This window comes from Laccaria bicolor, genomic scaffold (assembly GCF_000143565.1).
Source record: "Laccaria bicolor S238N-H82 LACBIscaffold_24 genomic scaffold, whole genome shotgun sequence".
NCBI lineage: Eukaryota > Fungi > Basidiomycota > Agaricomycetes > Agaricales > Hydnangiaceae > Laccaria > Laccaria bicolor.
The window spans coordinates 426956-442643 of NW_001889895.1; the positions used below are offsets into that span (position 1 = coordinate 426956).

General features: G+C 46.3%; 3 protein-coding genes across 3 annotated transcripts; 2 read left to right on the plus strand and 1 right to left on the minus strand.

Moving 5' to 3' along the window:
* Positions 1-8706: 8706 nt before the first annotated feature.
* On the plus strand, positions 8707-11017 carry LACBIDRAFT_294881 (uncharacterized protein; the record flags this gene model as incomplete). The annotated part of the gene is made up of 5 exons (XM_001884089.1): positions 8707-8735; positions 8961-9179; positions 9260-10488; positions 10750-10811; positions 10929-11017. The coding sequence occupies 5 exons, from the start codon at positions 8707-8709 to the stop codon at positions 10932-10934; spliced, it is 1545 nt and encodes a 514-aa protein (XP_001884124.1). The 3' UTR covers positions 10935-11017.
* Positions 11018-12839: 1822 nt separating this feature from the next.
* LACBIDRAFT_329953 (uncharacterized protein) lies at positions 12840-13508 on the plus strand (the record flags this gene model as incomplete). Its single annotated transcript, XM_001884090.1, has 4 exons — positions 12840-12967; positions 13112-13144; positions 13196-13327; positions 13496-13508. The coding sequence occupies 4 exons, from the start codon at positions 12840-12842 to the stop codon at positions 13506-13508; spliced, it is 306 nt and encodes a 101-aa protein (XP_001884125.1).
* Positions 13509-14760: 1252 nt separating this feature from the next.
* On the minus strand, positions 14761-15609 carry LACBIDRAFT_329954 (uncharacterized protein; the record flags this gene model as incomplete). The annotated part of the gene is made up of 7 exons (XM_001884184.1): positions 14761-14820; positions 14878-14978; positions 15026-15131; positions 15163-15209; positions 15259-15388; positions 15446-15503; positions 15581-15609. The coding sequence occupies 7 exons, from the start codon at positions 15607-15609 to the stop codon at positions 14761-14763; spliced, it is 531 nt and encodes a 176-aa protein (XP_001884219.1).
* Positions 15610-15688: the final 79 nt, after the last annotated feature.

A 15688-nucleotide genomic window follows, 5' to 3' on the forward strand; every position in this document is an offset into this window, starting at 1 on the left:
ATTCGATAAGCTCTGGGATTCAAGTCGATCATCGGGAAGATACTTTCGTGCATATCTACTCGCCCGAAAATTCAGCACACCTCAGTACTAATCACACGCTATCACTGACAGTGCGCGCTCATTTCGAGGAACCTCTGTGGCAAATCTTGATCCGAGGAACGCAGGTATTTATATGCCGCGGAACCGATGGGATTGCGCGCCAGCCTCATACATTTTTCTCTGTTTCCCTCGTTGATCCATCCGTACCATCCTGTGAGTGTTCCCATGGTTAAACCGGCGGCGCGTACCAGTACATTGGATTGCGCGACCACCTTACACATTTTTCTCTGTTTCTCTCGTTGATCCATCCGTACCCTTCTGTGAGTGTTCCCATGGCTGAATCAGCGGCGCGTACCAGTACATTGGTGACATACTGAATGTCGATTCCACGTCAAAAATAAAGGAGATCCGTCATTTGGATTGTCCTTGTGAGTTGTCCCTGCATTTTTTAAAATACGGCGCTTTATTTATGAAAATACTTGAAAGAGTCTGCGAAACTTGAGATGATGTCAAAGAGCAAAGGCGGTGCTAAAATACCCTCCCACCATTGATTAGTTCCGTTTCTCAGCGGCTCTGCAGCTACTGCCAGGCGACTAGAGTCAAAAAGGCAAGTATTTTCTGCCGGCGTCCCTGAACGCTAAATAGACTTTTCAGTGTTAAGTTGTTTGAAACTCACTCGAGCAAGACCGGGTAAGAACTTGCTGTCAAAAAATCGCCGTATCACATGGATTATTCGTGTGAGCAGACTGATAAATCTATATCAATGGCGCTGTGCAAAATAGGACACATGGAGCTCCAAGGTGGAAATCATGGCCGCAAGGGGATGAACCAATCGTTGCCGAATGTCGCTAAATCATCGAACTTGAAACCTGACTTGGGGAATGACGACGCACACGGATCCTTCGCCTGTACTTTCCGTCAAAGTCCCCCACTCAACTCAATTCGTAGTCAAGACGTTTCCACGATTTATTCAACAAATGCCGTGGTAGGCGCATGCGCGGTTGTTGACTTGAACAATCATTGCACCCACAACGGCCCAAAGAATTGGGGCGGGAATTCGCAACGCCGCTCAGTGTCCGAGATTCAAACTAAACGACGGATTTACTAGTATGTGGCTTTTTTTTGAACTCAATATACCGTGAGAAGGAATTTGCAGTTGGGGAAGCTGTAGAACTTTGACTCGTAGTAGTAGTGGCATATCTTGAAGTCAAACTATCGCGAACAATAAATCTTTTCTTGACGTCCCCTAATTAGGTCGGTGCGGGGAGCCGACGCGATTTATTGACCCATAAGGCACATAAGATATTTGCTGTTTTTGGAGACCATCCAGAGTGATTCTCATGCCCCAGAAAGTAGCCGAAACCGGCAGGGTTAGTCTGAATTGGAGGGAAGATAACCGCGATCCCGCAATGATAGACGGTCGGCTTTCGTCGTGGGGTCCTCATGAGATAGATCATTTGCGAGGATGAAATAATTCCGGAAGTTTTGAAGGCCTTCGGAGGCCAGTGGTGAAGTCTACAATCTTCGTCTTGATGATCACGCGAACATGGTTCTTGCGGGTAAAAACCCTAAACATAGCCCGATAAGCCAGCTTGTTGCGGCACGCTGCGCACTCGTTGTGCACATATTTTTTGATGCAGGACACGTCTGGATATAAAGAAGTTGTTACCGGACATTTACGGAAGAGAGTGAACAGATATTATGTCTCTTCACCTAATGAGCTGGTTATTTTCGAATAAGCAGACTTTCTTCAAGTTTCTGGAAGAGTTCAGGGGGCATGAACAAATTGAGTTCATAGCCCCACCTGGTAGACTTCAAAAACAGGTGTGAGCCTTTCAAGATGTGGCTAAAGAGCACTTGAGAATGAATCAGCAACGTTCCTAACTCCACAGGTACAGTGCGGTCGCAAGTGGGCACTGCGACAGCCCAGGCCACTGGACTGTCAAGGTGTTATCTGACGAGATAACCTTCAATGACAATCAGAAAGCCTGCGAGGGAATTGTAACACAAACGAAGAGCCTTCGATGTATCTGTTTGTTCATAAGAATGCATACCGCAACGATGACCGATGGGATAAACCGCAGATCCAGTGGATGTGGGGAAATGTCCCTGATCAAGACATTTTAAGCTCCAGTCTTGTAGTGCCAGGGGAGCAGAGACATGTCAATTCCGGAAGGCTCATAGGCAAGATAGCGCAGCGTTCCAGATTAGCGGGCGCAATCAAGCAACCAGCATGAAGTTGACCAAAGAACGGTGAAGGATTGCGATCATACCAACATCGAAGAGAGGCCGTATTTTTTTGTCGCTTGACAAGACCTGTTATTTCTTTTCAAACAGTCGAGATACTGCAAGTCCGACGGAGGAAACGGTCCAGACATGGACCTTTGAACCTGAACTGAGCATAAGCTTATCATCAGGGACATTGACATGTCATGTCAAGGTTTGCAAAAATGGAGGGCCAGGGGCCCACCCTCGAGGGCAAGTGCTTAATGATAGGCGCACGTTGGTTGGTGGAGGTTGGGAGGAGTTCAAGTTTTCGGCATTCCCCGAACAAGTTCATACAATTCGCTTCCCGCTTTCGACCCAGCTCCCAACTGCTCTTCATCGTCGGGCGTCGGTGAGCAGCGTTTTACGAGAAAATGTCAAGTCAAAAATACGTGAACGTTTGTGTTCTTTTACTCAAGTGCTTCAAGCGTAGATTGAGAGGAACAAGCATGGTCACACGTCTTGTCAAAATTAGCTCAATGCTCACTGGCAGCTCCTTTGATATTGCTATGACGGTGGGTTAAATTAAATTGAGTCAGAAAACGTGCATTTTTAGGTGGGTTCTTGTGAATTCCAAGGGATATCAAGGGAAGTGGTGCAAGCACTAGGGTTCAGCCTGGCAGTTAAACATCTTCTAGATTTTCTCGAACTCAGAATACATCCGTAACTTGTATGTACTATGTTCAGTCAAATACGTAGAAAAAACCAAAACGGACAGTGCGACTTGATTGGGAACATGAAGTGGAAACGTGACCTTATCTTGACTTCTACTCCAAGGAGTGCCCCAGATGCATTCACTTTTTTCCCATCCTTCGTCGCATCAAGGGAATTTTACTCCCGCTCGCGGTAATCACCAATTTGAACTCGAAAGGCGGAAGAAAACAAACAGATCAACTAAGTCACCTTACTTACCCTCAGGCTGGGGCTGGAGACCATCTTCAACCACCAATAAGGCTCTTAACAAATTTCGACATGAAACACGGGGAAACTCAAGTGCCAGGGACAAAAAGTAATGCCGCTTTCAAGAATCTGCATGGGCGTTGTGTGTACTTATAAAAATGCAATCCAGACGCGATCAGTGAACAAAAACCCATAAAAAGAAGAAAAAGAAATGCAACACAACTTAAGCGTTCGGACGTCTCGGCCAACTTGAACTGATAATACTATGGGCCGCACTCTTCGCAGCTCGCATGCACACCCACTTACTCTGCGGGACACAAATAATGCCGATACTTAGTCACCCCCACCGACCCTCGGACGGTAATGTAAGTATGTGGTTCTCACCGGCAAATATACGAAACAGCGACTCGGTTGGCGTTTCAAAATAAATTGAGTAGAGGAACTCGAAGCAAACATGTCCACAATCTCAGAGCGCGGCGTATTACTATCTGCTGACCTACATGCGACTCGGAGGCTAACTCGGTGCCGACCACAGGCGAACCCAAAAAAAGAAAGGAAATGGATCTGGATGAGGAATGCAGGACATTTTGCACACGGGTAGCCTCATCATGGCAGGGTACTGGTGTTTGTAGCTGCTATTACATAAATAAAATAAAATAAAATAAAAAGAGGAAAAAAGCGAAAGAAAAGAGAATATTTCTTATCTTATCTTATCTTCTATACATGAGCTGTAAACTACTAGCCCATCCTTCCATTTCCACCTACATCTGGGCAGCTCTGGAGCACTTTCAAGGATGTAGGTTGGAGTAATTAACCCTTTTTTTTTTTGGTGGGGTGCATGTGAAGCACTTCCACTTTGATGTTGAATTACTTAGTTTTGACCAAACAGGATTCTTTCTTTGTACATCTACAACCTGGCATTGTGATTTTGTTTTTGAAAGTTTGATGATAACTTACAGTAGTTTTCATGTGTGAAACTATGACATGCAATGCTATAAAATGAAAAATCTCATCCCATTTCCCTTTGCATGATTACCATTCCATATAATTGCAGCTTTGCTCTGGATCTTGGTTTTTCTCTCATGCATAACCTTTGTAAACAACTAGAAGTCATCAGAATCTCCATCCCAGATAATCATACAACCATCTAAACAAGGAGAAAAAAACAAGGGACACACCAGCTGTACAATATTCTTTCCATTAGATAGGGTAAAATTTTCTGGGTGATACAGTCAAGTGTAAGACTTATGCAAGTGCTTGAAAATATCTTACACAGAAAGACATAATCTATCCAAAGCTTCAGTTGAAATTTCAGAAGATTAACAAGCCACAATTTAAAATTATGTTTATCAAAGCAATGAGGTATTACTCTTTTATTTCAAGACTTCAAAATTCTTGTACTCAGGAGTTAATTTCATCCAAAACATGAGAAATGTCTGTTGGATTTCTCAGGGTTATTTCTATGGGATTTCTTTACAATTTTTCCAGTTGTTTTGGCAGTTGACCAAAAATTGCCATAACCCCACATGCCATTTTGGTAGTTGTAAATGGCCTATGACCTGTGACTGTTGAATTGATAAAAATGGCACAGTAGCAAGTTCAGAATTCAAAAATGTCAATTTCAACTGATGTTGCTGATTTAACAATTTTTTTAACAGTAAAATGCATAAAAATTTGGTAGCTCATACTCATGTAATAATCTCAGTATAATGTCGATTTTATATGATGTAAAAATGTAGTGGAAGACTGCAGAGAGGGCAAGTATTACAGAAGCAGGCTGGAGATTATTGCTATCACATAAGCAAAAGCATAGCCACCTGCTATCACATAAGCAAAAGCATAGCCACCTGCTATCACATAAGCACATAGCCACCTGCTATTATGTAATAGCAGCTACAAACACCAGTAGACTGCCCTCATCATGGATTGCTATATATAAAAAAAGACCCAACCGCGAGTGGGTAATTCGGGTCTGGAAGCTAAAGGAAAAACTCGGATGGTAGGCTAGAAACCGGAGTCCCGCTGTCGTTCCAATTACAATCTTATGATTATCATTCGAGTGAGGATTCTTGCGAAAATACTTACCGTGACGAGGCGACAGCGCGGGTAAATGAAGTCATTTCGATTCTTTGGTACGAGGAAGTGTATCCTGATTTATCTCTGGGCTCTCTCAGGCTCACGAACGAACGAATGATGAAAAAGATGTCTATCACTAGTGGCATGTGAAGTCAGGGGACCTCAAAAAAGGGTAGGTACTGAGTACCTAGTCGGCGTGTGCTCGAGTACAGGTTGGGAAGAATGAAGGAAGAACTTGGATGTGGGTAACCACGCCCACACCCACAGCACAGTGCGGTGCGGGCGCTGCAGCGTGTAGTATGCGCATAGGCAGTCGGCCACATGTCTGTGAATTTGCTGCGTTCATTCTATTGCTCAGGGATTAATATTCACAGGGAAATGGGGTCCAACTTTCGCGATTACGCGCCAAACCGTGGTTGATCGTGACACACTCGGCATTTATGGGAGTGAGAATTCAAGTTGTGCAGTGTGTTTTTACGACTCGAGGAAAGTACATCCATATAAGTATCACTTGGGATAACAACAGATATGTAGGGTTATATGTGGACCGGCACCCAAAAAAAATGGAGAATAGATAAACCAGCATCCAAAACTGTTCGGCATTTTTGGGAGATGAAGGAGAATCTGCAGGGCATAGAACTATTTTTAGACTTCACATGTCGAACATGGGCAATTCCCATTCCCAAAGCCAAACGACGACTATGCATCCATTTAGGCATTATAATTATCAAAGTATATGTATCAAAGAACTATGCATGGAGAAAGATCAATTTTCTTGATTGGTATGTACGCAGTTCGAGCCCACAGGCTCGTCCACATATTCGGTGCTGTCTGGAGTCTATAATTCTGTAGGCTGCGCGCAGTGGGTGGGGAAGCTTGGCGGGACGTTTTTTTTTTTTGGCTAGTTTCTCATGTTACCTTCAAACCGCCTCTGCAAACGTCCACAAGCCCAGGCGTCATTGTCGAATTAAGATGAGCAAGGTGGAACTTACCGAATAAATTTAAAATTGAGGCGTGGGTGTGGGGTCTGTGAGATGTAGAAATACATATTTGACTCACGCTTGCTGCGGTTAACTTGATCATGACGAGCTCGGCGAGCAGACGTGGGTGAACATGGGAAGAAGGATGACGACTGGCACTGGTAAACACTACATCCAGCTTGGCGTGTTTGGTTAGGATCTTTAACATGTGGAGCCTGGCGTAGAAGGAAGATCCTACAACTTACAAGCCAAAGGAATCCGGACTTGGGGCGTTTGCTTGGAAAATGGCTCTCGGAACGGATCCGCGTTGAAACGTTGACCCCAAAAATCCTGACAAGACGTTAAACAATCCATATAATTGCACACTGAGCAGGTTATACTGTGAGTAAAGTGAAAGACTGCACCGCCCAACGAATAAATTTAAAAGCGCATCTGCGAACTGATAAATCCGGATTGTTCAGTAGTACACACGCCTACTTAACATTTACTTGCGCGCCGAACCGCGGTTGCTTGCTTGTGATTAGAACTCGGCACCGCATGATCAACATGACGCGCGATATGGAAGATGGAAGACTTACCAAGTCGTGCATTACGACTCGGAGAATCTTTCATCCAGCTTGGCTAGGGGGTCGATCCAATCCCAAGATGTGGAGTGTACAGAAGATCTGCAAAAGTAGTAGGGGAGAATGCACTTGGCTGCAAGAACGCCAAGGGTTGTCAGTATCACATGATGGAGACGTATTTGATGACGTCAAGCTCCTGGCTTTGTGCCCGACATCAGATTCATGGTAGTATGTAGAGTGAAGGTGATGCATCACCTTCGAGGCGCTGCCTGGGGATGCTCTTTGGTGCGCTGCCTGGGGATATGTGCTGCTTCGGGGCGCTCCGGACTCGGACGCGCTCCTTCAATTTGACAGTATCTAGAAGATGCGAGAGAACAGAAGCTGGTGTAGAGGATCTACAAAATCAAATTTAGGACGACACATCTATGAACGCCAGGGATGCGACTGCCATAGATGCATATCTGTAAACGTATAGACGTCAAGCTCTTGACCTGGTGGGAAGAAGCGACGATTTACGAGTCATTTCAAGTAGACCGATGAGTATGTCTGGAGGTCCTCCAGTGAATGCATGCTCCCCGGACATATTTTACCAAGAGGAGGACACATCTATGAACTGTCACAGATGTATAAACGTATTGACGTCAAGCTCTTGACTTTGTGGGAAGGACCGACGGTTTACGAGTCATTTCGAGTTCTTAACCAGTGCGTCCTCCAGTGCATGCACCTTGGACGGACGTATTCCCTCCGAGCTGTGCTCGGAGAGCAGATTGCAATGACGCGCAAATGACGCGCGTGGGAGTTGCGTACGGTCGACTTCGGTGTTTGTGGTCGTTATCTTGTGTTGTGAGCTTATAGCCCTTGGGTCTGTCCTCGGTTTGGGGTTAGGACGATTGTCAGAAAACATCCCAGGATTACAGCCACGATCTTATCTTGACGGATTGGCGCGCGTTCCCCACCAAGGCCTAGTGAAAGAAATGACACCTTGGAATTTGGATTCGATTGTGTGTAGCGCGCCGTGGATGGCGCGAATGATTAGCTCATAAGCGACTTGAGCGGATGCACCGAGTTCACTCGACAGAGATGGTTTCTTTGTGAGTGGACAGCGTGGTGTGGTTGTGTTCCGCATGAGGGCGTACAAGTGCCTGAAGGGGCCAAGCTCCAAGGGTGGGGTGGGGTAGTGTCAAGCAAAGTCGTGCGAGGCTCCCAGGCTGGAAATGAAATGAATGGAGAGAGCTTTTTGCGGATTGCTTGCCCCACGTATGGCGTATGAAATTGAAATTGAAATTAAGTTAGGACCGAGCGAAACCCGTGACGCTACAAAAATTATTTTTTTTCTTCCAGGAGTGCCGCCTGCAATAAAACAAAGCATGATCCATCCTGAAACTGAAAGTACTGAAAGCTTGGGATCCCTACATCGGTCCGTAACTGTGAGAGCCGCTGTGCCGTTTTTTACATCATGCATATGCAAAAGTGGTGATAAGGGCGATAATAACGCACGTAGTGGGAATTTCAGTGAGTGGGGGGTCACGGGGTACACTCTCGAAAATTGAATGGGTATCAAACAATAGGCCGGACGTGGGTGGATGGACGGCCGAGTGCTAGGCGTGGTAAGGTCGTGTGCATGTTCAAGATTTTTTTTTTTCGGATTGGAGACCGAATGAGCTTTGAGGGTGGGTAGGTAGAATGACATTGACAGGATAATTCTCGCGAGACTCTGATCAGCACAACCACAGCTTGATTGAGTTCGGGGGGACGGTCAAGGGTGCAGTCAATTTTGCACAACAACAGCAACAACACCGCCAAGAGATGTTATGTATGTTTCAAGCAGTGCACGTGATAGCCAATATATGCAGAAACTTAAAAAGAGTGGCAGGCAGGCAGTCATGAGAAAAAAGGGCGTGGGCGTGGCAAGGTAAATGGATGTCGATGGGCAAGAAGCAAGAAGCTTGAAGTGGTCTGGGGAGAGAGCCGGAGTTGTACGGGATTGCGGAAGTGATCGGGAGGCCATCTTTAAGCACCAGTTGTGCACGGGTCATTTTTTAACTTTCTCGCCCAGTGCACAACTGGCTTTACTACTTGCTTGTCTTGTTTCGTCCCCTCACTTATAACAATCTGGCTTCCTCGTTCTCATCAACAGCTCGACAAACGCCCCCTCCGTCTACCCCAGACTTGTGTCGTGTGCAGCTATCATGAAGGGATGTTTAAAGTGGCAGCACTCTCCCTCGCCGAGTCCCGGGATAGAGTGTACCCAGTCACACAAAAGCGTGGCTTTTGGAGCGCAAATCTGTGAACAGGTGTATACAGCGGACGAGTGGGATCGTACCCCTACCGAACCCGCTCGAAAGCTGTCATATCAGTAAGTCGCTAATTCGGCGGCACTGCTTCTTCTCTCCTTCCTTCCTTCCATTGGACAAGCTGTTAACTAAAGAGTACCAGGGACCTCCTCGAGCTCAAAGAAATCCAACGCTCACTCCCACACGCAAACCAGCCAGCAGACCCGCTCTCGGGCAGGGCAGGATCACACTACCTCTCCGCCGTACCCATCGGGCTCTTACCCCTCCTAGCAGAAAACAACAGTGACTCATCATCCTCCTCATCGTCGCAAAGCTCCTCACCCGTCACCTCACCCTCACCCACACCCAACTGGTCCTCCCGCTTCTCACCACCACCCAGCACCAGACAAGCGCCTCCAGCCCCACAGCAATGGCACCCACCCCACCTCGCCCACCTCCTCCCCGCACGCCCAACCCCGCAACGCCAAAAACCACGATTCGCGTTTCTGCCGTTGTTAGATACACCGCCTACCTCCCCGTATCCTTCTAACCCACCCTCACCCTCCCGATCGCCTTCACCGGATTTACATTCAGACGTGGACCCGCCTACGCCTTCTCTGACGAATGCGTCGTTGGATAGTAGCCCCGTATCGCGCGCGTCGTCTTGTTCGCCTGAGCCGCCTTCGTTGAGGTTGCCACCGCCTATCAAAGCGCGGTCTCCTATTCCTATTCCTTCTATCTCTCCTGGGCATCAGTTTAGCAATAAACATGGAGGAAACGATTCGTATTTTCCCACTTTCCCTTCTTCCACAACTTCGGGTTTGGCTTCAGATGAACCACAACCGGGGATACACCCCTCCCTGGCGATGACGATGTCCATGAGGCTTCACGCGGTACCTTCACCGAATTTGGTCCCTCCCTCGCCTTTGTCGCTTGGTCCTTCGTCCCTGGGAAATATCGTTCCACCGCTTAAACCTCAGAGGAAGAAGAGGAATTTTATTGTGGTTAATGATATTGAGATTGAACTTGACGATGAGGAGGAGGAGGAGGAGGAGGGGAAGAAGGAAGAGGAGGAGGAGGAGGTACCGAAGTCGTCGAATGTTGCTGCGCCGGTTCCAGAAAAACCAACAACGAATCGCTCACCAGAGCCATCACCCCCCCTTGCCCTTCCTCCGTCCCTCTCTTACGTAGCCACGAAACCCCAACTCACCACCATCCCCCCAATTTCCATTCTTCCTCAGCTCCCATCCTCTCCCCCACCACCCACCACCAACCTCAAAATTAAAGCTGCATCCGCGCCTGCTTCCCCGGGGACGGGGGCGCTACATGCGCCTATTTGTTTCAAGCGACGCAGTCCTCCCCCTTCGTCTTCTTCCTCCTCTTTGTCTTTGTGTAAGCCTGGGAATGGGAATGGGAGTAATGGGTCATGTAAGGGGTTCAGCAGTAGTCCTTCGTCGTCGAGCCCGAGCCCTTTGTTGGTTCCTTCTGCGTCGTGACGGTTTGGCGGTCCTGATGCTTTTGTTGAGGGGGAGGAGGAGGGTGGTCGGGAGGGTGAGGGTGGACAAGAGTCTTCGCTTGTGGACGAGTCAACCTCGACTCCAGAAGACGGACGGGAGATTTCTCTAGAGGACAAGAAGACAACATTAGCATTAGCATCAGCATCAGGAACGCCATGGTCTCTCAATCTTTACATTTTATTCTGGGGTTTCTGTTTGGTGGGTTTATTATCTTGGTGGGTGGTTTGAGGGTGGGAGATAGAGTGGGTTGTGGGTATTGTATTACCTCGGTTTCTTTCTTTCGTCCTTCGTCCCCCGTCATCTTATTTATTTTAGGTTTGATTTTTTTTACTTCTATCACCACCAGCCCGAGACGATACTATATTCCATTTCCATTTTATTTGCATACTTCGTATTTTCATTTGGCATCCCCTCATCCTCCCTCTTCCGTACGCTATAATAACATACGTACATGAAGACGTGCCACTCTCCCTTACCTATTACATTCACCTTCCCCCAATCCAATCAAAAATCATCGGTTAGCTCGTATAGTTTGTTGTACCCCGGATTTCATCTTTCTCGTCTCTTTTCCTCTTTTCTTTCCCCTCTTCCCCTCTTTTCCCCTCTCTCTTCTTCCTCTGCCTCGTCTCACATTGACTTGACCTCTCTCTCCATCTCCCTTCCCCGTTCCCAGGAGACAATCTAGACACAGGCTACAGTTAGATTCGTCTTTTCCCCTCTCCTCTACTAAATCCTCTCCCTTTTCCCTCCTCTATCTTCCCCATCTTATTATCGTACATACTAGATGAAGGCGAACTTCGAATTCAACGTGCCTCGATCGCGACTCGGCGTCAAGTTTTAATCTTTTATTTTAACAACTCAACTCAAGTGTGCGTAGTAGGTAAGGATTTGGGGAGGGCGTCTACTTACTCGGCTTTTTCCCTTTTTCGTTTTTTTTTTTTTGGATAGGTGTTGTATTTTTTTTGCACTGGCGCCTTCGCCAGCGCCTCCTCTACAAGTTGTACAACAGCTTGACAACAGCATTTTTTCGGCGTCAGTGCGCGGTGCCTTTCCGCTCAAGCCAATTGAAATTCCAAGGGACCTTCGGCTCGTTTTCGCCATGCTCCCCTAGTTTTGCTTTCCCAGTGCCACCACGTTGTTGTACCCCGCACGGTACCTGCAACTTGCAACTCGAGCGCCAACGTATAGGGAGAGCAAGACATTATGCCTCCACAGCGTCGCAAGTTTCCAAAATACACAACATATCGCATAACGCTCAGCCAATCGAACTTTCAAGGAACTTTCGGCTCGTTTTCGCCATGCTCGCTATGTTTTCTTTCCCCACCACGTTGCCATTGTACCCCTGCTGCTTACAACTTTCAAGTTGCAGCTCGGGCGCAAACGTATCGCAAGAGCAAGAGATTATACCTCAACCGCAAATGTCCAGATACAGAAACCTGAATGAGAAAAAATTCTTGACATGTCGCACAAGGTCAACTTGCAATTTTAATCAGCGTTAATCGTCGCATTCACGATGTTTACATGTCCAGATTGTGTACTCCTGTTTTCTATGAATCCGACTTGAATCCGACCACTCTTTTTTTTTTTTTTTTTTTTTGAACTTCTAGAAGACGGGCGACCGCCCACCTGTCTCGGTCGAAGTACCAGTCGGCCGTCTCAGATCTACTGGGATCTCCATACACACGAACTCACGCATGAGGAAAGGGCGGCCCCATGACGCCGCCCGTACATCATTTCAAATGAAAAGAGCTTCGTAAGACAGTTTTTCTATGTAACGTGGGTACTGAACTGCATGAATTCAGATAACAACATATCTCGAAGCCTCTCGCCACAGCACTAGCGTTATCTAATATCTTCTTGAATAACCAGGCAAAATCCGTCATCTCGCCCGTACAATCTACACTCTCTTGACATGTCCTCTGGGATGGTCTGTGGAGAACTTTGTCAACCACGAACGGTGGAGATTGTCCAGGCTTCCATAAATCAACGGCCCGACTCTCCGCTCAAGTTGTGAAAGAGTTCTCAACGGCCAACCCGTGGGCATGCTGGGATCCGAGGTTTCAAATTACTGTACAACCCTTGCGGAATCTGCTGGACCGCCGGCGGGGCGTCTTCTGAGGGTCGTAACCATGTTGAAAGCCGACTCCGAGTCCATTATGATGATGAGATGTTGATGATGGTTCAGGACCGCCGCTTACCCCAGTAAACTGGCGAGTCCCTTCAATCATGACCTATGACGCGATTTCGGGGAAACTTTGGATCGTTGCAGGCTTGCGATTGATCCGAGCTTGCTACCCTCCCTGGGCGCTACCTCGTCTTGGACGTGGTATTGACTATTTGGGTCGTTTTTTTTGGTGAGTGAGGATGTGAGTAATCGCGATATCGATTTGGTTCTCCATCGAATTCTGCTTCTGTGCGACGCAAGCGAGGAGTGGAAGATATAGATCTTGGTGGGTAAATAGTATCTATTATCAGGCGATTGTGCGGGTTGCTGACAGGTTTCCTGAAGGCTGGATGGAAGGTGAAAGAATGTATGTATCCTGATACGTATGTGTGGTGAGTGACGAATCGAGTATCTATAGGCGTGGATTTCATTTCTTTCAGATTCAGGGTTACTTCCGGGTTGCCTTGCGTTGTAATGTATCGACATCGGGCCGTCTGTGTATCTCCTTCCTCGCCCCGCGCGGCAACGTATCGCATCGTCGCGATTCAAGGTAAGGTCAGGTAAGGTAGCACTGGGGCAGTGGTTGATTCCGGCCGGTAAGAGCGTTATCGTTCTTTCGGAGATTTCGCAGTTCAATCTTTCTTTTCAGCTTCATGATCAATCGTCTTCCAGGTAGACTCATGCATTTGAAGGAAATGAAAACCTCGTTGGTTGACAGGTCGAAAAAGTAGAATAACAAGCTACACGATTTGACGCAACCTTGATGTTTGATACTCAAACCTTGGAATGGCGGTCATTGCGTATCGTCCACCTCAAGTGCGATGATACTTGCTACGAGATTGTAGATGGCCTCTGTTGAAACGCCACTCCTCCAAGTTACAACTTCCAGCAGGTTTTTCTGACTAAAAGGGACGAGATCGGAAGTCTAACGGCAGTAGATCTTTTTTTCCGAACTCAACAACCCACTAATTAGTAGCCTTTCGCGATATTTTATTTTAATGCCATGTAATATGCCAGTCAATATTCCCCAGACTTTCCGCCATCTTCCAACCAGTCCCTCGAACCTCAGCAATTAAAATACTGAATACCCCTTCATATACTTCATATGTTCTTATCTACCTACCAACGCCACCCCTTCTCCACGTTCATTAACATGGATCAATCGATCGAATCAATGAAATGTGCTCAAGTGAAATGGTAAAAATTGTATCGGAATCAAGGGTAGTGCCGTGTTTAAAAAGTCGAGTTGCCTGTTAAATATAGGCCGATCGGTAAAGTCAGGAATAAACGAAGGATGGCGTGTGTGCCCTGAGGCAGAGGTGGTATTAGAGGCGGTGATGAGACGGCCGATGAGGTTCCTGCTGAGGTATGTTGTTCAGCGGCGCAGAAAAAAATCGATTGGCTTTTTTGAACTTGAACACGCAAAAAGATTTCGCTTCACGTCCTATTTTTTTTTCCGAGGCAACACGGTAGGCTGAATCCTGATGTGCGGGAACAGCTCGACTGAGGTCTAGAGATAAAACGTGTTGTCAATTCCAAATAACAATATTCAGCTGTTACCAAAAAAAAAACCTCGCTTTGTTTTTCTTGCATTACTATAGCAGTCTTTTGATACTTCCGGCAAGTAGGCAACACACAGATTATGTGGTGCAAGCATGATTGGAAGAGAGAACCTTATTGATAGATGGAGATAAGAACATGAACTTGATGAGGCAATGATGAGGTTGACTTGTAGGAGATCTCATTTCTAGGCATTTCTCCACCCCTATAACCTAGTGTGACATCATCAGTCTCTTACGTACTAATCTTTTTGTATTAGTGCAAGGAGTGCTCGCAATTGTTGGATATTTGGTGGGATACAATTACTAGTTATTGCATTAAATGATTTTTTCCTACTAAACCCATAATAGCAGATCAATGCTGGCATATGGAATTTCATAAGTACTTTGAAGCAATAACATCACCTGTCTTAGACTCTGACTCCTACTCTTTTTCCAAAACTATTTTACCAGACATGTCACTATAGAGACGGAAAGCAGTAATCTACAGTTATAAAATTATCAATTCTGCAAACATAGATGAAACAATGACCTCTCCTACCGGTTTGGTTAATTTCCCAACATTGATAGGTGCAGGTTTAGAGGTACCTGCATCAATAAACAGTGGCTGGAGGAGAGTGCTAGTATCAATAGGTTGTTGTTCTACAATTTCATTGTAATAGATGTTAAGTGAGGTGAATTTGACTGACCATAATATTTGGAAGGAGGAACAACAAATGCTTGAAGCATTACAGGGGGGCCACAGGCAAAAAAATCTCTGTAGATGGTGGTGTCATTCATGACCATGGTGAAAGACTGAAAACACAAACTTCACTACAAGATTCACCACAGGATTAAACTGCTTCAATTTTGGCTTCTTGGGGTCCACAGTGCCTGATTTGGTGCTCAGGTATTGATGTTGGATACAAAAAATTATACTTACACAAAGCCAAGCATTGGTCAGAGCCTGTCATGTTCCACACAGCTCGCAATTCATTGGATGGAATCTCCATTTGGTGGAAAACCCTTTGGTCACCTCCCATGATGGTTTGCAGTATGATAGTGTCTCCAGGCTAGTAAGTAGGTCTTGAAGTTTAGTAAGAACCCTGATGATGGTGAAATGGGCTTACTGCCATGGCTGAGCATAGATTGTATGGTTGCAATATGCCTCCATCCAGCTCATCAACTCTGCAAAAACCCATTCTGGAAATATCATATATGATTCAAGATTACCTTGACTTGGAGGACCAATGAGAATAACTTACTGGCTAGTCCAGCAGATCGTGCTTCGCATTGTGCCTGTAAATGATTAGTCTGGGAAAGAAATTGGCCTATATGGTACAAACAACACTTTTCAAACTGAAGGATCTGAA